We start from the raw sequence: 21,338 nt of genomic DNA on the forward strand, positions 1-21,338 counted from the left end.
CAAACATTAAAAAAAAGATAAAATGAGCTAAAAGACCTCAGAATTTTGTGATTTTTTCCATGAACATCAAATATTTATATTCAAAGAAATTTCAGTATTTGTTTACAATACTGTATGCAGTTAAATGTTTGCATGCAATGTAAGCTCCATTTTTAATATATATAAAAAATCTGAATTGTAAACCTGTGGAAGACAGTCTGGAGATAAAGTTTGGTGTCAGTGGAGGCAAAAATGTGGGAGGAGATAGGTTTAAGAAGTTTTGCAGTTTTTGAAAAAAGTAGACATGGACTGGGGCTACAGTTTCATTGAATTTTAGATGGCTGCTTTAGCGCCACCATCTGGACTATTAGCACACAAATAAGACTGATTTGGTATGTGACCGGACTTTTGTGCAAAGTTTGGTGAGTTTTCGGGCATGGGAACATGAATTTCTTAGGAAAAAGAAGAAATATACTGGCAAAAACAATAGGGTCTACGCAACGTTGCTGTCCTAATCGTCCACTTTATCTTTTAACTGCTCTGCTACACTGTCACACACACATTCAGTGGTAATATCTTCATTTTATAAGGACTGCCAATATATGGCAACATCCTCTCAGTGAAAGTGTGTGTGAAGGTGTGTATGTGTGTGTCAGTAGCAGCATCAGAGAACGACAGCTTTCCTCTTTTCCAATCCAGAGTCAATCTGATCCTCTGGACCTTCTTCTGCACTACGAGAACAGTGGGTGGAGCTGGTAGTGAGGATGCTAAGTATTTACCTTCATAGAACTTTATTCTCCATATTCCAGACTCTATGTCTCCCTTCCTCTGGAAAGACTCTGCTAACACTCCCAGTGACCAGCGTTCACTGTCTCCAACCTCGACATCCCAGCTGTGAGTCCCTGAGTTAAACCCCTCAGAGCCCAGGACAAACCAGCATTTATCAAACCTCTCTGGATTATCAGGAAGCTCCTTTCTCTCTCCCCGTCTCACACTGGTCAGATCTTCAGACAGGATGAGGTTGGGTTTAGCAGTGTTTGGGTCCAGAATCACAGGAGTGTAGGAGACCATGTCCTTCATCTTGTTCCAGATGTTGAAGCTCAGGTTGCCCAGGTGTTTGGCCTCATCTATCAGAGCTCCTGAGAGCAGCTGTGGATCATCCAGCAGGGGGCGCTGCTGGACTCTTTCCACTGCAGCCTTGTAGTTGATCAGGAATGAGACATCTCCAGCTCTCAGCTGCTCCTCTGTGGCTCTGACTGTGTCTGAAAGAGCTGCTATCTCTCTGCTCAGAGCCTCCATCTTCTCCTTCAGTCTCCGACTCTTCTGCTCCTCTTCCTCCCTCAGTGCAGCCAACCTGGCCTCCTCTTCCTCTTCTAGAAACCGGTGAAGCTTCTTAAACTGCTCCTTAATCTGCGTCTCTGTGCATTGGGCTTGGACCTTCATGTGTTTTGCTGTCTGATCAAACTTCACTTGAACTTGTTCAAAAACCTTTAACTTCTCCTTTAAGGGCGCCAGCGTTTCCTGAAGCTCCTTCCTGTGTTGTCGTGCAGCTTCATCGATGGGTCTGATTCTGTGGTTGGAGTGTGTTTCTGAATGCAGACAGACGAGACACACTGGCTGCTGATGGTCCAGACAGAAGAGTTTGAGTTTCTCAGAGTGCAGACTGCAGAGAGCCTGTGAAGCTCTCTGGTCTCTCTCCAGTAAGAAGGCCTCACACAGGTTCTTCAACACCAGACTAACAGGTGGTTCATCCCTTGAAGATCTTCTCTTACAAACTGGACACTCCTGTGTTGGTTTCTGTCTCCACCAGCTCTGCAGACAGTCTTTACAGAAGCTGTGGCTACATGATAGAAGAACAGGATTTCTAAAGACATCATGACAGACCGGACAGCAGAGATCCTCCTTCCTCTGAAAGCCATTTCATCTCTGAGTGAAGCTGAAAACACAGAAGACAGAAAGTACAGTGAGGCATGACTCCCCTTCCTCCTCTACTAACTTCACTGAAATTTACTTTCACTTTGAGTCATGTTTTTAGTCAAACTCACCTTCAGTGTGTGGAGTGTCAGCAGGTTGAAGCAGCAGTGTTGTATTTTCCACTTTTCTCTCCTGTAGCTGAACTCACTCAGAGGAAGTTGTTAGTTTGATCTGAAGCTGAATCTGATGGTCTGTTTTCAGTTTGTGCATCTCTCTGTAGTGAGGACCAAAAACGAACTGTTTCCTGGTTTGTCTCAGGTTTCCTAGGATAGTGAAGGCATGACCCGCCCTACTCTTCCTCTGATTGTCTATTATTTGTTGCCTTAATTGGTTGGATTGGTTAGGTTTTAACATGAAGCCAGTCAAAGGCAGAGTAGGGCGGGACATGCCTTAGCCATCCTAGGAAACGCAAATTTGTGTCAGGTGAGGGGTGGAGCTCTGTCACATATTTTCTGCGAAATGCTGTTGCTTGACCTCTAACACAGAGGTGTGTCTCATTCCAAAGATCTGTTTCATTGCTGGATATGAAGACTGATAGTGTGCAGCGTGCTTATGCAACAGTTGTGTTCAGGTTCAACAGTAGTTTGAATGTTGTGAGGCAGTTAGTCTCAGGATTCTCAAGGCTCACATGAGTGAGACACACGCAAGCAGTTCACATGCTCACACGCCAGACCTTGTATTTCTCACGCTGAGAAGGCAAAGTTGTCCCGCTACGTTGTCTTGCTAATGTTGTACATTATGGACGAGTTACAGACAAAAGGAGTGAAGTTTCCTGCCACCAGCACGTATCGTTTGCCCCTGTGTTAAACAGTCTCGGCCACCGTAAGTTCGTTACTAGGCAACATAGGCAACATTCACACGGAACATTCTCGGCCACCGTACGTCCGTTACTAAGTAAGCAGCATAGACGCGTGAACACACTGAGAAGGTAAGATGGAAGAAAGCTTGTCTAACATTTAATAATATTTACTCCAGAGAGGCCCGAACATTTGGTAATATAGCCAATTTGTGGCTAAATTATCTGCTTTGCAACCACAAGATTGGGCTCCGTTTGGAAGGCTTACGTTATCTGAAACTTAGGGAAATGTTGGAGGGTATGGTAAGGAGTGAAGATGTATTTCTTTGTTTTATTTTAAATTATACTGTATTAATAGTCTTTCTACTTACATTAAGACTACATTTATTCAAGCCGAGTGCTCTGGATATTTCAATAATGTTTAATACGTCAAAACATAGGCCTACATTATTCATTGCATTTGTCTAGGAATATTTTTTTGTTCTGGGCACCAAAGAGTAAGCCCCCTAAAAAGGTTTCCAGATCAGAGGAGGAGACAGTGGAAGAGATGGTGGCAGAGACGGTGGAGAAGACATCAAGGGAGACAGTAGGCGGGGTGGTGGAAGAGAGCATACAGGAGACAGTGGACGAGAGCACACGGGAGACAGTTGAATAGAGCATACGGGAGACAGTGGAAGAGAGCATACGGGAGACAGTGGAAGAGAGCATACGGGAGACAGTGGAAGAGAGCATACGGGAGACAGTGGAAGAGAGCATACGGGAGACAGTGGAAGAGAGCACACGGGAGACAGTGGAAGAGAGCATACGGGAGACAGTGGAAGAGAGCACACGGGAGACAGTGGACGAGAGCACACGGGAGACAGTTGCAGAGAGCATACGGGAGACAGTGGAAGAGAGCAGACAGAGAGCATACAGGAGACAGTGGACAAGAGCATACGGGAGACAGTGGACGAGAGCACACGGGAGACAGTGGAAGAGAGCATACGGGAGACAGTGGAAGAGAGCACACGGGAGACAGTGAAAGAGAGCATACGGGAGACAGTGGAAGAGAGCAGACAGAGAGCATACAGGAGACAGTGGACAAGAGCATACGGGAGACAGTGGAAGAGAGCATACGGGAGACAGTGGAAGAGACCATACAGGAGACAGTGGAAGACTCAGTGGACAGGACAGGGAAGAGGAAAGGTTTAACTGGAGCAGCCACTTATAGTTGTACTTTCAAAAATGAGTGGTCAACCAAATGGCCATTTATCACCAAAGGCAGTACCAGCTCCTACTACTGGTGCTCTGTTTGCAGACACAAGAATTCATGTGCCCATCAATATGTGACTGATGTCAACAGGCATGTTAAAAGCAAAGGGCATCAGGCCAAAGAACAGGCACTTAAGTCAGCAAGTGGGATTGCAAAGTTTTATGCTTCAGCTTTGGTTAGTGGCATAATAGAACAAGAGACCAAGGTACATGGTTCATATGAAAACCAAAAGACTGGTGGTAATGTTGCTGTCATTTATCAGATTCACCAATTGTCATAGTTTCTATTTGTGCTGGTTAATTATGAGCAATGGGTAAAATTGAAGTCCTAGCAAAAAGGTGGTGGGGTTGGGGTGTAAATAGAGGGGCCACTGCGGCAAAAATTGGGATGGCTCCTCCCCTGACGCATGTAATCTCACTCCAAAAATTTGATAAAACTTGAGAACCCTGGTTTAATGTAGTAAAATCCCAGGGATATTCTGGAAATGGAAGACCATGAGACATCAAGGAAAAAAGTTTAACATGGAATATTGTTGGAGAGAGGAAGTTTGTACTTAAGGTGTGCCATTGGGATGCAAGCACCCTCCCTTCCCCTGCGCCACTGCCTACTAACTTCAACCATGCATGTTGCAACATGTCCTTGTGTTGCTTCATTTATGTCTGCTCTTCCTTTGATGGAGGCCACATCAGCCTTGCACGCCTTCATAACCCCAATTTGCAATGGTAGTTCCACATCAAGTGGTTTATAGAATGATTCCTCCCTGGAATCTCTGCACAACTATCCATCTCTTTTAAATACAAGTCTTTAGTTAGCCATAAACAAGCCAGAATCCGTTGACCACTTGCTCACTAGGGAAGGCAAAGATGGTTCATGATTGGCCCACCTATAAATGCCATGTGGACAGTTCAAGGCGTGCCAAACTCATCCAGACCGCAACAACCTCTACCAATGTATGTTGTTCCAGACTACAATGTGTGCAATTTGTGTGCAATTTTTTTTGGTGAGGTTTATTTATCGGATCATAAGGAGGTGAATATTAACCTGACTCCGCCAGATGGATTGCTTCGCATTTGCTTGGCATATCCATCTGGAACTTACCGTTGTAGAACTTTTGGGAAGGGGCGAAAATACTGGTTAGCTGATTGGATAAACCATCTGTATATCACCACCTATGTTGGTGATAGACGGGCCAAATCAACCAATCAGATCAACAAAGCGTATGAAAATACAATCACGAGCCGGGCTACCCTTACTGCTGCAGGCAAAGCATAGCTCGTTAGCTCAGCAAGCAAGCAACATGTCGGTAAAGGATATTTGCCGTTTGTGTAACAAGAATTTACGAATAAAAGGCACCATTTCAGATTCCCCGTTCATATTCCAAAAGAAGGATCCAAGAAAAAAAAGCATTAGCGAGCGGCTAACAGAATTAGGGCTACTGCTGTCTTTAAATACTGGTTAGCTGATTGGATAAACCATCTGTCTATCACCACCTATGTTGGTGATAGACGCTTCTCGTTGCGTCACACCTAATCCCACCTCAAAACCAACACATCCAAATTTTCTCTATCTCAAGATGCCAGACTGATCTGCGAATGGAAAACTGGAGCGTGCAAGATCAGGACGGTCTCACGAGGCTAGGTGAATATGGCTTCTTTAAAACGACGCCCACCATTCCCCATACTGCAACCCAACATATTATTATAGGAACCTGGGTGTTAAAAATACCACAGTTTATGTTTTTCATTCCCAATCCCAATATACAGTATGTTCCCAGATTGATATATTATTTTGCTAAATGCTCATCTTTTTTCCTCGTACCTACATCTATGTATCAGTACGCACTGTACCGTAATTAGACTTTTGGAAGCAAACTAACATTAACTAAAAAACAAGTTAACCCTAACATTAACTAACAAGCTTCTGTGTCACATTACGTCCAAATGTAGCACAGCTAATGTTAACTCAGCTAGTGCTAGCGTTCACATTATTCATATGGATCAACTTGTGGTAACCTACGTCACTGCTTTTTGCTGGAGGCTAAAGGTTAAGTGGGCGTTTCCATTTTTAAACCCAGAACTCAGATGGAGTCAGACTTTTAGTACAGTACTTTCCACCAAAGAGTATGTAGTGTTTACCTTCAACAGCAGCAGTAATTATACTGTGAATAAGGAAGAATTACACTGCAGGCCGTCAACTAAAGCATTAGCAGACATTCAGCCATTCTGTTCCACACTTTTGAGTAATATAGGATCAAATCTGGTTTAATATTTACCATTATGTACAATATTACCAGCTCCATTGGTTCAGTCAGATGTGAGCAACACATCAAAAAAGTAGTCATTAGCACATACCTGTCAAGTATCCCGTTTTGGCCGGGAAAGTCCCGTATTTTACCCTTCTTTCCCACCGTCCTCACGTATTAGTATTTTCCTGTAAATCTCCCGTATTTTCACCTGCGTTATTAAAAAATAATAATACCCCGGGCCCGGGCGGAGTAAAAAAACAAAAAAACATTCCCAATCTGAGCTCTGTCACTAGCCTCGCAGGGAAAAAAAAGAAAAAATTATGATGGACGATACGACGGAAAGCACTCCTGCCAAAAAACCAAAACCTTCATGTAAATACCGCAATCAATGGGACAGCGAATTTACTTTTCTGAAGAGGAGCAGGGTGGGGGACAGTCACGCGTTTTGTACGTTTTGTAACTGCGACTTTAGCATCTCACACGGGGGAAAGAATGATGTATGTCAGCACGAGAAATCCGCCAAGCCCAAGCGCAAAAGGCACAAAAACATGCCCAGGCGATGTCAACATTTGTGACGAGAAATGCCACCGAGGCAGACCAGGTCACACGTGCAGAGGTAAAAATGGCAATGCTGTGTGCCAAAAACAACATTCCTTTCTCCTTCCACGACGACCAGTGGCGGTTTTTGGCACGGGCGAACCGGGCAGCCGCCCGGGGCGGCATTTTTTCATGTCACATGGGGGGCGGCACGAGAACTTAAAAAAAAAAAAAAAGAGGGTCAACACTAGTCCGTACCAGTGCGCCGCAGCGCGAAAGATAAACACACGGTGACAGGAGAAATGGCTACACAGAGACGGAGCAAGACGAGTCCAAACCTTTCTTTTATGTCAATGGTCTAAACGCCAAAATGAAACAAAGTTACCCAAGCGGCTCAAATAAAAGAAAAAAGCGAAAAGACATGTTTTCAGCAGTAGCAGGACCTTCATCAGCTCCCGTGGCCGATGATAGTGGTGCTGGTGTCGGCTACAGTGACATGCACAGTGAGGAGGAGACTCAGGAGGAGAGGGACAGAGATGAGGGAGTGAGGGTACAACCTGCGGTAAACACAACTCCCCTTAAAACACTTAACCCCTTGATAAAACTGAGTGGTGGACAAACTGTTGATGATAACACTACAACAATAAAAAAGTGGGAATGCTTTACTGTATGATGGCATTAGTAACCTATATAAACGTTGCACATCATACAAACGTTCTTAACGAGAATTGATGCTTTTCTATCTGCATTGACAGACAAAAACTCATGATAGACCTCTTCAAATTATATAGCATAGGGCCTCTCGAAATGATATATATATATATATATATATATATATATATATAGCTTGTTTTATGATTTATTAGGAGTATACAGTTTTTGTGTATTAATAAATGGCACTTTGTTGAAGTATTTAATATGTCAACTCTCACTGATTCTTGCTTACTCATTACATGGCGTTAGTAGTTTTAGGAGTAGGAGTTGGTTTACATATTCAGGGGAGCGCAAGGACAGGTACAGCTTTATCAATACTAGTTAAACAGTTGTACAGTTTTATTCCCAACGTGTATATATTTTAAATTATTTGTTCTTATACAGTATTCTGTCCTATTATTATTTCATGTATATTGTATCCTATTATTTCATTTATATTATGTGTGTGCAGCGTGTCTGATATTGTGCTGCTGCAACACTGGTATTTCTCATTTTTTTGGGATCAATAAAAATCTATCTATCTATCTATCTATCTATCTATTTATGTATTTATTTATTTGTGATCTTATGTGGTGGGCCGGTCTGGGCCAAAATGCCAGGGCTAATTTTTGGTCCCAGTCAGTCACTGTGGCTCAAGCAGAGAGGAGCTTTACCAAACTAAAGTTGATCAAGTCATATCTGAGGTCACCATGTCCCAGGAACCGATCACTGGCCTTGCCGTCATCAATATCTATCACTCAATAGGGGAGCAGATTTCATACGATGACATCATTGATGATTTTGCATCAAGGAAGGCAAGAAAGGTCAGGTTTTAGTTGTAGTTTGGGTTTTCTGTTCTTAGTGCTATAGTGTAATAATTACCTTCTCTTTAGTGTGTTTTCACATTTGTGTGAAGGATTTGCTATTTCGAATATTTTTTCTTTTGGCAATGTTGGAGGTAGAGATTGTGCACCTTAAAAAGAAAAACAATTGTGTGTGTGTGTGTGGGGGGGGTTAATGGGTTAATTTGAGCATTAACTCATGGCATGCATGTTGTAGGCTAACTTACTAGCTAATTACTAGACACTCAACAGGTGCCATATCAGCAGAACTAGAGGACGAGTTGGCCAAAACATGCCGATCTCAGCCCTTTTCACTGATGTGCGACGAATCGAACAACCTGGAGATGCCTACATGCAATGTAGGAAATGCAGAAAATCGTAAAAACGTAAGGGGAACTGCACTGTGTTGTTGACATGTTTAGTAGATTGCATTTAATTACAACCTTACATTTTGTCTGAGATGTTTTTTTCCTGATTCCAATAGAAAAAGAGGCATCCTATGGGATAACCTGATTGCCTTTAACTCTGATAATGCAAGTGTTATGAAAGGCCGCCATAACTCTGTCATCAGCAGACTGAAGACCAGCCAGCCCCACGTCCAGGACCTTGGCTGCATCTGCCACCTGGTACAGCTGGCCACTGGCTGTGGCATCAGAGCAGCCCAGGTACCAGTGGAAGACATCCTGGTGGGGATACACACCCACTTTGATAAAAGGTAAACGCATACATATAGGCCTGCTATTTATATAATGTTGTGTGTGTTACAATGTAACAACATTGCATGTGGCTAACTCATGAACAAGGTAGCCTAGTAGGCCTGCAGTTCATATTCTTTACACACACACTCACTCACACACACACACACACACACACACACACACACACACACACACACACACACACACACACACACACACACACACACACACACTCACTCACAATTCCAACCACTAACATAGTAATTTTCTATCTCTCAGTGCAAAAAGATTCAGACCACCTGAAGCTCCTCAGGTACTGCAGCACCAGATGGCTGAGTCTGTTAACCTGCATCCAGAGGGTGCCGAACCAGTGGGATGCACTACAGGTAGGATGGTAACTCCACTCAGCAGATATCTACACATTTACTATTTACTATGCTATATTTCCATTTTAACCATGTTTTGCCACCCTGTATCTCTATGTACTGTAGGCCTACTTTAACAGTTATTAAGAGGTGGAGAGGAGTGTTAAAGTGCGTGATCTGGCAAGCCATCTGCGTGATCCAATCGTGAAGACCTACTTCCTGTTCTGAATTTAACATTGCCTTCCAGGTGGGTGTCAATGATATTGAATGAATGAGTGAGTAATAGTATATAATTAAATGTTTGTGCTTATTGTAGCATTCTTATTTCACTGTTATTTTTTTGTGACCATTGATATTATCTGCAGTCAGAGGGAGTACAAATTCAGACTTGAAGAGGAGATGTGCAGGCTGATGATGAGGATCCTGGGCTACCTCATTCCAGCCAGGGCAATCGTGGGTGTACCTCTCAGGGAGGTGGAGTACGGAGATGGACATTAGTTGGCTGATGAAGATCTCTTTATCGGAGCAGACACAAAAGCATTCATGAGAAGCGCTGAGCTCCCTGTGTCAGTCGAAAAGAAAATCTTTCAGTGAGTATATTACCCAGTAGTTATATTATGATATATCATCTTTTGACAGTATGAGAGTATAGGCTGTAGTGTGCCTAAAAATATTACCACTAATGCATTTTTTTCACTCTTATGCTGTTGTAGAACTGTGAGAAGCTTCTATGAGGCAGTGCTTAAAGGTGCAATATGTAATATTGTGTGTAATACTGGCAGCTAGCGGTTAAAATAGTTACTGCACTACCAATTCAAAATACTGGAGAGTTGTCTCCCCCCCCCTCCTGCCCAGACTCGAAGTTCACGGAGGTTGCCAGGCTGAGACCGCAGCATTCACAACAATGTTGCTAGACGCTTTTCTAACATAGCCAGACATTACTCCACAGCACAGCGGAGTAGCTAACGGTAGATGCTAGTCTCACATAGCCAAACATTACTCCACAGCACAGCAGATTAGCTAACATTAGATGCTGGCTATATTGACAGTCATAAAAGCCCGTGCTCACGTGGAGCTCTGTAACCAACTGACAGACACACTTTTTCGGCTTAAAATTACAGTATGAACCGCTAAAAACACAACAACCTCACTGTCCTCTCCACACGCCAGTCAGGCACACTTCCTCAGCTTAGAATTACAATACGAAACGCTAAAAATACCACTACCTTGCCGACGGAACACACTTCATTGGCTTAGAATTACGGCAACAATTGCTAAACACACTGCAAACTCATAGTCCTCTCTTTCCGATTTACAGCCCCCCTCTCGTGGCTTAAAATAACTCACCGTTATCGGCTCCAGCCGCTGAAGAGGCTACACGCTGTAAACAGCCATGGGCTGCCCGGTAACGTTAACAGTTAGCAGGGTTAGCATGGCGGCGTTAGCCAGGACCAGTTGGGATCACTTTACTGGCTATGTCTCAATTGTTTTTGCGAGTAACCAACTCGGTTACTCTAGCTATATAATTCAATGTGAGTACACAAATGTTGAAATGACAAAAAATGCCCATCCCTAGTAGCTGTGATAAATTAGCCTGAAGCTAATGCTTACCTGTTCAGGAGGAAATAAGCTAACTCTGCGTCCTTTTGGGCTCTAAGCTGTCTCCATCTTTCAAATACATCTCCAATATTTACGAGGGGGTTGTTACGTCTCTGGTCACGCAACTGTTAGAAACATGCTGTTTTCTTTTTTTTTTTATGTGAGGTAGAATCTATCTCCGTTGATCCTGTTCGTTTGTTTGCTGCTTTCATGGCTGTACTACCGTTACAGCTGTAGCGCGCTGGGTTTACGTTTTTACAGGTATATCTGGCAACCCGGCCTGCCTGTCAAACTGGGCCGTTGATAACAACACACAGATCAAAACATAAACATAAATTCCGTCACGGAATGTAAATTTCAAAAAGAAAAAATACTGAAATTAGCATTGTTGTCAGAAAAGATAGTATTTCAATTTAACATGTTTCCTTAATATCTGATGAGGCATTGGTGTCATTTTTGGATTTATTACAGTACAAATATTACATATTGGACCTTTAAGAAGATGTTCTCCTCTTTTCCCCTCGACCATCCACTCCTGAGGGACCTGAAAGTGCTGGACCCTGCAGCTCGTCTTAACATAACACCAGGGACAGGTAGATAATAGAAACAGTTTCCAATAGGCTTTATGCCCAGCTCCACTACTTACCCTAGCAACCACCCTAGCAATGGTCAGACACACCTAGATTAATCAGTTTGTCCAATAATGTAAGACAGGAAATAAAGGAGCTGGCTTAAGTTCAGGAAGTAGTGCATCTGTGCATAAAGCCTATTGATGTTAGGCAAGGTATAACCCATTTTTACAAACAATTTGTCTCAAAGGGCTTTACATCGCATCATAACATCCTGTGGGGACAGTTCCCCATTGATATCCAAACAAATAATTGGCACAGTATACTTGATACTTTTTTAGATCTGCAATGTTCAGTCAAACACTTGCTTTACTTTACAGTGGAAAGGCTAGGGGCCCTGTTCCCTCGGTTGAGGCTGAAAGAGGACAAGATGAGAGAGGAATTCACAGACTATCAGGTGACAGATAGTAAGCAACTCCCCCAAGAAGACAGAATCGACAGATTCTGGGGCCTGGTAGGAAAGGACATGAGGTTCAGTGAGCTGCCAAAACTTATGAAGGCTTTACTATGTATTCCCCATAGCAATGCAAGTTCAGAAAGGGTGTTTAGCATGGTACGAAAGATTGTTACAGAGAATAGGATGACGTTAGACAACAGAACTGTCCGCGCTCTACTCTCATGTAAAATTAACCACTCTGGCCCAGCCCACAAATACACTCCTTCCAAAACAGTCTTAAAGAATGCAAAGTCTGCAACAAATTTGTACAATAACTCACTAAAGAGAAAAGAAAAGTTATGTGAAATGAAAAGAAAAACTGTAAAAGAAAAGCAATATGAAATGAAAATAAAATGTAAAAAGACAAGCAATGTTGTAAATTGTAAATGTTTTCAGCATTCTGCATCAAGTGGTGATTATAGCTTTCTTGTACACTGGTCTTAAAATGTAAGGGATACCGGAGCTTGGTTGGGGTGGTGGGACTGCTCGCGGTGGGCGCCGGAAAATTTCCCTTATTTTCCAAAACTTCACAGGTATGCTTTAGCAGTCATTACCATGGCATGGTACTGTTGGATGATAAACTGGAGGCTGTTGCCACCTTTTAGCAATATTGTATTTTGTCAGTATTTTTCACAGAAGCAGTCAGACTAAGCATTAAACTGAAAAGAAAGAAAAAATATGACAAACAAGAAAAGGCAATGTTTTATTATGTTGTTGAAAAACAGGAATGAATGTACATTCAACATTAATGTTATTTAAATCACCAACATTAGCAGAATTGAACTGATGGAAACTGAATGAAACACTTTTACAGACATAATCATCTTCTTTATTACATCAAATTCAAAAAGAATTTAAACATTGATTTTAACGTAACTTCAGTCTCGACTAGAGTTTAACATTTCTTGATCTCAACATTGATTTGCTGCTTCAACATGCAGTTTTTGAATTACTTTTCTTTATCAAATCAGCTTCAAGTGTTTGCTGGTCTACATGGCTCAACATACACAAGTCAAAATAATTAAAACATGAACAATATCGATAAAAAAAAGAGCAGATTTTAAAACTAAACAATCAGGTGAAATAGAAATTAAAGGAACAGTAGCAGTGCTTCGCCTTCTGTGGAGAATAGTTCCCAGTATGTATATGGTTAGAAGATGGCTGTGTCTCATGTGACTTTGTTATTTGTACCCGCTGTGACTATACAAATCACAACATGTAAATAGGAAAATATTGGCATTATTTTGTCACTCATGGGAGCAGTAGACTAGATGGAGCCGGTTACCTCCGGGATCTGTGCTAAGCTAGGCTAGTGGGTGCATCAGACAGAGTTATGACAGGGACAGAGATGAGAAGGGTATGTATGGACTTCTCTAATTCTGGGGGATACGGTGAATAAGATAAAGTCCCAATAAGTCGGCATGTTCCTTTAACATTTCTTTATAATCATGAAGAAATTCCCCATAAGAAATAAACAGCAATGGATGTTGAAGCTCAGGTTGCCCAGGTGTTTGGCCTCGTCTATCAGAGCTCCTGAGAGACTCTTTCCACTGCAGCCTTGTAGTTGATCAGGAATGAGACATCTTCAGCTCTCAGCTCCACATTTCCCTTTAACCCTTGTGTTGTCTTCCCGTCAACCATGAACTTGTCCTACACGATCAAAACTGAAAAGTTTTTTTGACTTATTTCAAAGATTTTTTTTATTTTATTTATGGTCAATAAACCTAATTTATGACATTATACCTAATTTTTTAGTTAGAAAAAGCAGAAATTATAAATTATTTTAATTAATCGTTCAGATCAGAGGATGGTGAATGGATAATCAAAGACTGGTTAATGTCAACATTTAGTCTGGATACTGTTTTAAAACTGTGTAAAGATTCTTTTTCAAATGCTATGAAATTGTAGTCTGGCTATCACCAAGCTCAATCTTGTAAGATTGAACATTAGTCTGGGTGAGTCTGCTCTGTATTTAGAGGCGTGATCAACGGGCATATTCAAATGACTCTGTACGCAATTGGATAGTCCTTCAACCAATCAGACCAATGATACCGGGTGACGTAGCAGCGACAAATTCAATGTAAGTAATCATTAATTTTACCTGCGAAGAACGTTGTATCCATACAACGTACATCCATGCATCCAAGTTATTTTTGGGCAATTCGGTTGAACAAAACCAATATTTCTGATATAAAGGACTGTAAAAACGGGTCAAATTTGATCTGAGGATAACACAAGGGTTAAGAATGAAACATTATGAATATAATCATCCTCTTTATCTCTAAGTGCTCTGCTCCACTGTCACTCACACCTTCACTGGTAATATCTTCAGTGGGACGTTATACCAGGGACTAATGTATGGAAACATCTTCTCAGTGAAAGTGTGTGTGAAGGTGTGTATGTGTGTGTTAGTATCAGCATCAGAGAACGACAGCTTTCCTCTGTTCCAGTCCAGAGTCACTCTGATCCTCTGGAACTGCTTCTGCACTACAAGACCAGTGGCTGGATCTGATGGTGACCCTGCTGAGTAATAACCTTGTAAGAACCCTATTCTCCATAACCCAGACTGTACGAATCCCTTTCTCTGGACAGACTCTGCTAACACACCCAGTGACCAGCCTGTACTGTCTCCAACCTCAACATCCCAGCTGTGAGTCCCCGAGTTAAAGCCCTCAGAGCCCAGGACAGAGGGGTATTTATCAATCCTCTCTGGATTATCAGGAAGCAGCTTTCTCTGTCCCCATTTCCCCCAGGTCAGATCTTCAGACAGGAAGACTTTTTGTTGAGCAGTGTTTGGGTCCAGAACCACAGGAGTGTAGGAGACCATGTCCTTCATCTTGTTCCAGATGTAGAAGCTCAGGTTGCCCAGGTGTCCGGCCTCATCTATCAGAGCTCCTGGGAGCAGCTGTGGATCATCCAGCAGGGGGCGCTGCTGGACTCTTTCCACTGCAGCCTTGTAGTTGATCAGGAATGAGACGTCTTCAGCTCTCAGCTGCTCCTCTGTGGCTCTGACTGTGTCTGAAAGTGCTGCTATCTCTCTGTTCAGAGCCTCCATCTTCTCCTTCAGTCTCCGACTCTTCTGCTCCTCTTCCTCCCACAGTGCAGCCATCCTGGCCTCCTCTTCTTCTTCTAGAAACTGGTGAAACTTCTTATACTGATCCTTAATCTGCGTCTCTGTGCGTCGCGCCTGGAGCTTTATGTGTTTTGCTGTCTGATCAAACTTCACTTTAATTTGTTCAAAACCCTTTAACTTCTTCTTTAAGGGCTCCAGAGTTTCCTGAAGCTCCTTCCTGTGTTTTTGTGTTACTTCATCAATGGGTCTGAATTTGTGGTCTGTGTGTTTTTCTGAATCTCTGCAAATGAGACACACTGGCTGCTGATGGTCCAGACAGAAGAGTTTGAGTTTTTCAGAGTGCAGACTGCAGAGAGCCTCTGAAGCTCTCTCCAGTAAGAAGGCCTCACACAGGTTCTTCAACACCAGGTTACAAGGTGGTTTGGCATTTGAGGATGTTGTCTTACAGACTGGACACTCTCGACCTTGTTTCTGTCTCCACCATCTCTGCAGACAGTCTTTACAGAAGCTGTGGCTACATGACAGAAAAACAGGATTTCTAAAGACTTCCCGACAGACCGGACAGCAGAGATCCTCCTCTGATCTGGAAGCCATTTTTTTCTTCAAGTGAAGCTGAAAACACAACAGACAGAAAGTACAATCAGTGATGGCTCCCCTACCTTTTCCACAAACTTCACCAGAGATATATACGTAGATATCGCCTTCGGCGCACATGAGATGCGTCTGGTCGCCAATATCTTGGGATGTACTTCTGGCTCAGTCTGACCATAAATAAAGACTTGATAGATGCCAAAGATATGCCAAACTAAGCTATATGGAATATCCTTTCACATATGAAAGAGGTAGTTTTTCTCTATCTATGCACAGTTAAAATAATTTCTCGCTATATTTCCAACCAGATTTAAGTGGTTTCCTTTGCTAAAAAAGGTCAGACATGTATTTATCATCCAGGATACTTGGTTAAATTAGAATGCGGGTTTTCATATCAAAATATCTTATCTTGTGTAGATAGTTAGAATATGCGGCTTTCAGCCTTGATGTCATTTAAATGGTTGAGTTACAAAAAACATTTGCCCCCGTACAGGGGCAAGTTAGCTTAAAGCCTTAAACATGCTTGTGAAAGTCACCTTCTCTCCCAGTAATCCTCCATGTCAGAGGCTCAGTCATGTTTAAAGGAACACGCCGACTTATTGGGACTTTAGCTTATTCGCCGTAACTCCCAGAGTTAGACAAGTCCATACATACCCTTCTCATCTCTGTGCGTGTTGTAACTCTGTCTGACGGCCCCACTGCTAGCTTAGCCTAGCACAGATCCTGGAGGTAACCGGCTCCATCTAGCCTACTGCTCCTAATAAGTGACAAAATAACGGCAACATGTTCCTATTTACATGTTGTGATTTGTATAGTCACAAGGTGTACAAATAACAAGGTCACATGAGACACAGCCATCTTCTAACCGTACACAAACTGGGAACTATATTCTCAGAAAGGCAAAGCACTGCTACTCTTTGCTCCGCCCAAGTAGCAGAAGTAGTAAAAGAGAAAAAGTAAAAGACGTCCCAAAGAAGGGTGATTCGCCAGTGACTGCCGCCACAACGCCTCACTTCTGACTGAGTTCAAATCTTTCTTTCAAACCAAACTTGAGGCAAGATTAGATAGTGTCCAGACTAGGGTTTAATCCAGGGAAACAGGATTCCCGGGAAATCTGATCAAGACTATTTCCCAATTCCCGGGAAAGGTTATGACGGGAAACGGGAAATAAAATAAAATAAAAAAGGCAAGGAGTGCTGTCTATTGTTGTCGTACGGTAACGTTGATGCAGGCGATGGTCCCGTACCGTAGCTATGGAAATACAGGCTCACTAAATTCATTAAGCAGGCTCAATACATTCATTAAAGAAGAAGAAAATGTATTCATTAATTTAGTTGAACTTGTATGTGTTTAAACAAGAAATATGCCTGCCCTAATAAAAGAAATAGTTGGTTAACTTCGAGTGATTATTCCCGTTTGCAGCCGCTTACAAATCTCAACAGCCACAGAATGGATTTTGATAACAGAATGGTTTAGGAATCATTCAATTCATAGATCATTGCCAACTGTGTTGATCATGGACATAAACTGTGTTCTTTTACCCTACAAATGATACAAATAATATAAAAAAATGTCAGTTTGGGATTTGGGAACACACATTTGAATGATATCAATACATTACTTGGGCTAAAAACAAACTGGTCTGAGGCTAAGCTAGCTGCGGTGACTGAGGTGAACACTAAGCTACAAGCTAAACTCATCGATCTTGAACACAGACACCAACGTTATAACATAAGAATAGTCGGCCTCCCTGAGAACATCAAAGGTGTGCAACCAACGTTTTTTTTTTCTCAATGCCTAGCTGAAGTCCTTGGTGAACGAATACTGGACTCTGCTCCGGAACTGGAAAGAGCTAACTGAACGCCAGCTCCGAGGCCTGGCTCCGTTGAAAGACCTTGAGTTGTTGTGGTGCGGTTCCACAGATTCCAAACTAGGGAGTTCGTTGTGCGCAAGGATCGTAGGCTTTGTGGCAAGCTGACATACAAGGGCTCTGCGATCCACATCTTTGAGGACTATTGGCTAGTTTTGCCTTTTTTTGTGTGCTGTGCCTTGGGCATGCGATGCTGCCATGCCGTTTGCCTGTTTGTGTTGTTGTTGCTCAGATGTTGGACTGATCTGCTGTTCTGGGAGTCGGGGAAACTGGGAGTCCCTGTTGGTTACTGGGGATTTCAGGCCATAGGCCATTTGTTTGGGGGGGCATTTTCAGCCTTTATTTTGATAGGACAGCTGAAGACATGAAAGACAAGCAGTTAATGGTTAACGTGTGCAATAAACATTACACTGATATCATCGTGACATCAATTCTAAGATAAAAAAAAATCTTGATTCATATTTTCCCTCAAATCGTGCAGGACTATTTGGGTTGTCCCTGTCCGCTTTTGACCTGAACTGGGTGGGTGGGAAATTGGAGGGAGGGGGCACTCTGTTTTTCTCTTTTTTGTACAATGTCTGTTCCGCATGTCACGGTACTGTTAAATTAAAAAAACAAGTTAAAAAAAGTTGGGAGGAAAAAAGAAAGGCAAGAATAGGTCAAAACAAGCAACAAAACCTTTAAAAACAGCGACAAAAACTTAGAAAAAAACTAAAAGTAACAGACAGTAGAAGCCTTGTAAATGAAAAACATATTGCAAAAAATGTCACGTACCTCCTACAGTTCTCCAAAGTACCCCTTGGTACCCAGTGTTCGAACTATACCATGGCCTTTGGGGTGCCCACTTTTTTTTCACGTGGGGGGTCGTGCGCTTGCGACTTACAATGACTTACAAAGATACATAACAGCTACAAGTGTATGCACTATACAGGATTTACCCTATTATACTTTATCGACAGGAATAGATGGGTCAAACTGCAAACAGCCACAACTATAAACAAAGCATCGGGCTGTCTTTGAGATTTCACATGAACAATGGTTAAAGTTACTCAGTCTACCGAAGAATACCATAATTCATCCGTTCAATTAGACCTTAGCGACGCACCCCAGCTTCCATTCCTTAACAAACAGCCATGTATATGGGCTCTTCCAGTCTCTCCACTGCTGGCTGTTCCAATTTAACGGGACAGAGGCGCAAGAGAGGATCATCTTCAGCCAGAGAGGACATTATTTCTTCAGCTTCTCCTTGCGTTGTCACCCCGGGGGGAGGTGTGCTAACTAATGGCGTTTTTCCATTACATGGTACCTGCTTGACTCGCCTTGACTCGCTGTGCGTCCGTTTTCCATTGCAGATTATAGTATCTCCTCAGCGTGGCTGGTCGTCATAGCGACTGCCGTGGGCGTGGCTTAGTAGCTTGCTTTTCCCATTGACATATCCCCGACGCATTTCCTGGTTCTCCGTCTCCGTAAACAACATGATATCAAAGAGATAGTTAACGTTTACTGCTCCAGATTTCCCACCGTGGTCACATATATATGACTCTAGAGTCACTACTCGCTTTGTTTCTCTCACATATATATGACTAGAGTCGCTACTCGCTGCGGAGATAATCGCAGTCACTCTCTCACTTCTCCCTCGCTCACTAGCTCCCCACACACACACATACGGCGACTCGACACACACACATCACACATGCACACACCAGCGCACCAGTATAACCATCAGGCCACTTGTATGCCACGGAGAAAGCTCTGCGTGGAGCCTCCGGCAGCAAAAAAACACCGCTGGCTAAACTATTTAAAAATGCCGTCTCTCGCTAGCAATGCAGTGATCAGTGACGCTTCTTTCCGACCAATCAGCAGCCTGCAGGGTTTCACGTCACCTTCTCGGCTCGCCTCAGCTCGCGTGGAACCTCGACTGAGCAGGTACTAAAAAAAGTACCTGTTCGCAGGTACCAGGTACTTTTTTTTGTAATGGAAAACCAAAAAATGCGAGTAGAGGCGAGGCGAGTAGGTACCATGTAATGGAAAAGCGCCATAACAGGGCTTGCAACAGGTGAATTAGTTATGCTATTAATGTCATTGCTACACAATTTCTTAGTAAAACCAAAATGAATTATCTGCCTTGTTTTCTTTTTGCCATGGCTATGTGATGCTTACTGCAGAATGGATTTCAAGGACTTTGCCCGCCGATTAATGGCCTCCAACGTTTATATTTTTTCTATGAATCTTTGAGTTAACATGTAGCCTACTAAACATGAGTTGAATTTGCACCACAGCGCCACCACGCCTTGCTCATAACAAGAATAGCATGTATAGTATAATATATAGTATGTATACTATAGTAGCCTATAATAATTATAATTAATCCACGATGATCACATTACACAAAACTGAAATTGCACGTCAAAATGACACATTGTCAATATTTTTGGAGACCCCCCAAAATTTCACAAATCACGTTTTCAGGGGAGCCCATGTCTTATTAAGGGGAGCCGAGCTCCCCTTAGCTCCCCTGTAGTTTGCACCCTGCACGTACCCCCATTTGAGAAACACTTGCTTACATTATCAGGAGAATCACTTAAATGTGTTAGCTTATAAGAAGGATTAACGTTACTTCTTGTAATAATACATTCGACACGTTTAGCACAGTAAATATTGTTCTATCTGTGAAATGTTATTACATGTTGCTCAGTTTCGGTAATTGAACACGAACATCCAAAAGCACCACAAAAGTCGGTTATTTTCTGAGTCTGTATGGTCGGATGACCGTCCAAAGATGGCGGCGGCAGACGCATTTCACAAGCCAGAGGCAGTATCTACATCTATCGCTCCAATGCAACAACAACAGCGGCCAATGCGGTATTTACGATTAATATGTCTATGTGACTTCACATTGTTTAGTCAAACTCACCTTCAGTGTTTGGAGTGTGAGCAGGTTGTTCAGTTTTCCACTTTTCTGTCCTGTAGCTGAACTCACTCAGGGGAAGTTTTGTCCGCCCGGCCGGCGACCATCGCGGATTCCTCCAGGTGAAAGTGTGTGAGCACCACATCCACGGTTGTCCGCCAGAAATAATAAGCTCTCCAAGTTGTTGGTGGCTGTTTTGCAGTAAAAGAATAAAAAGGAAAGATTACGGCGTTTACGCCTGTTTACACGACAGACTGTTCCACGCGTGTTTTACGTTCTTCTAGGTTCATCAACAACTTTAGCCCGTGTAGCAAACAGTAAAGTTACAGAAGATCCCTTCCCCTGGTTTCCCATCAGCCCGTATCTTGCGCTCTGATTGGCTGTTGTTTCGCAGCAGAGTACGCGTGCTGCCCATGGTGCTGCCACATTGGGACAAGACTGCAGCCCGGAGCGGGAGCGTCCAGTCATGCCGTCCCGCCTGATGCCATCCCCGACCTTCTACTTTTCAAAATAAAAGCTCGCGTCTCCGTCTCATGCCATCCCGCCTGGTGCCGTCCGGAATAAAGTACTTTAAAAAATATCTCTTACTTTTCTAAGTAAAAGCTTCCCCGAGCTTCTACATTTCAAAGTAAAAGCTCGTGAATAAAATACTAGAAAATATATTTGGTGTTTTTTAACCAAACAGTAAGATAAATGCAGACTATCATGCTAATGAATAAAATACTTCATATATATATATATATATTTTTTTTTTTAACTAAACAGTAGGCAATCATACAAATGACTAAAATACTTAAAAATATATGTCAGTCTATAAAATAAATGCAGATTATAGTCAAACAAAGAAATTA

General features: G+C 42.6%; 2 protein-coding genes and 1 long non-coding RNA gene across 4 annotated transcripts; 1 reads left to right on the forward strand and 2 right to left on the reverse strand.

The window, feature by feature from the left end:
* Positions 1–295: 295 nt before the first annotated feature.
* On the reverse strand, positions 296–3,625 carry LOC114554949 (tripartite motif-containing protein 35-like). Its single transcript, XM_028577058.1, has 2 exons — positions 3,287–3,625; positions 296–1,887 (listed from the first exon to the last, which is right to left on the reverse strand). The coding sequence occupies exons 1-2, from the start codon at positions 3,623–3,625 to the stop codon at positions 523–525; spliced, it is 1,704 nt and encodes a 567-aa protein (XP_028432859.1). The 3' UTR covers positions 296–522.
* A 5,273-nt stretch (positions 3,626–8,898) lies between these two features.
* Positions 8,899–9,862, forward strand: LOC114554169 (uncharacterized). Its single transcript, XR_003692392.1, has 4 exons — positions 8,899–9,033; positions 9,296–9,402; positions 9,508–9,628; positions 9,747–9,862. It is a non-coding gene; the product is annotated as an uncharacterized LOC114554169 (long non-coding RNA).
* A 4,357-nt stretch (positions 9,863–14,219) lies between these two features.
* On the reverse strand, positions 14,220–21,011 carry LOC114554168 (nuclear factor 7, brain-like). Of its 2 annotated transcripts, none has more exons than XM_028575823.1 (2): positions 20,494–21,011; positions 14,220–15,730 (listed from the first exon to the last, which is right to left on the reverse strand). In XM_028575823.1, the coding sequence occupies exon 2, from the start codon at positions 15,710–15,712 to the stop codon at positions 14,351–14,353; it is 1,362 nt and encodes a 453-aa protein (XP_028431624.1). In that variant the 5' UTR covers positions 15,713–15,730; positions 20,494–21,011; the 3' UTR covers positions 14,220–14,350. The 2 variants fall into 2 exon arrangements, with proteins under 2 accessions (XP_028431624.1, XP_028431623.1); XM_028575822.1 differs by lacking the exon at positions 20,494–21,011 and adding an exon at positions 16,364–16,395.
* Between the last annotated feature and the right edge of the window lie 327 nt (positions 21,012–21,338).

This window comes from Perca flavescens, chromosome 4 (genome assembly GCF_004354835.1).
Source record: "Perca flavescens isolate YP-PL-M2 chromosome 4, PFLA_1.0, whole genome shotgun sequence".
Taxonomy (NCBI): domain Eukaryota; kingdom Metazoa; phylum Chordata; class Actinopteri; order Perciformes; family Percidae; genus Perca; species Perca flavescens.

What these genes read in the sequence shown, in the direction of transcription:
- LOC114554949 (XM_028577058.1), bottom strand. Translation starts at nt 3,625, where the DNA reads ATGCTCTCTGCAACTGTCTCCCGTGTGCTCTCGTCCACTGTCTCCCGT. An exon ending in CTGCCACCATCTCTTCCACT is followed by an intron (nt 1,888 to 3,286) that starts GTCTCCTCCTCT and finishes AATGGCTTTCAG; the next exon opens with AGGAAGGAGGATCTCTGCTG.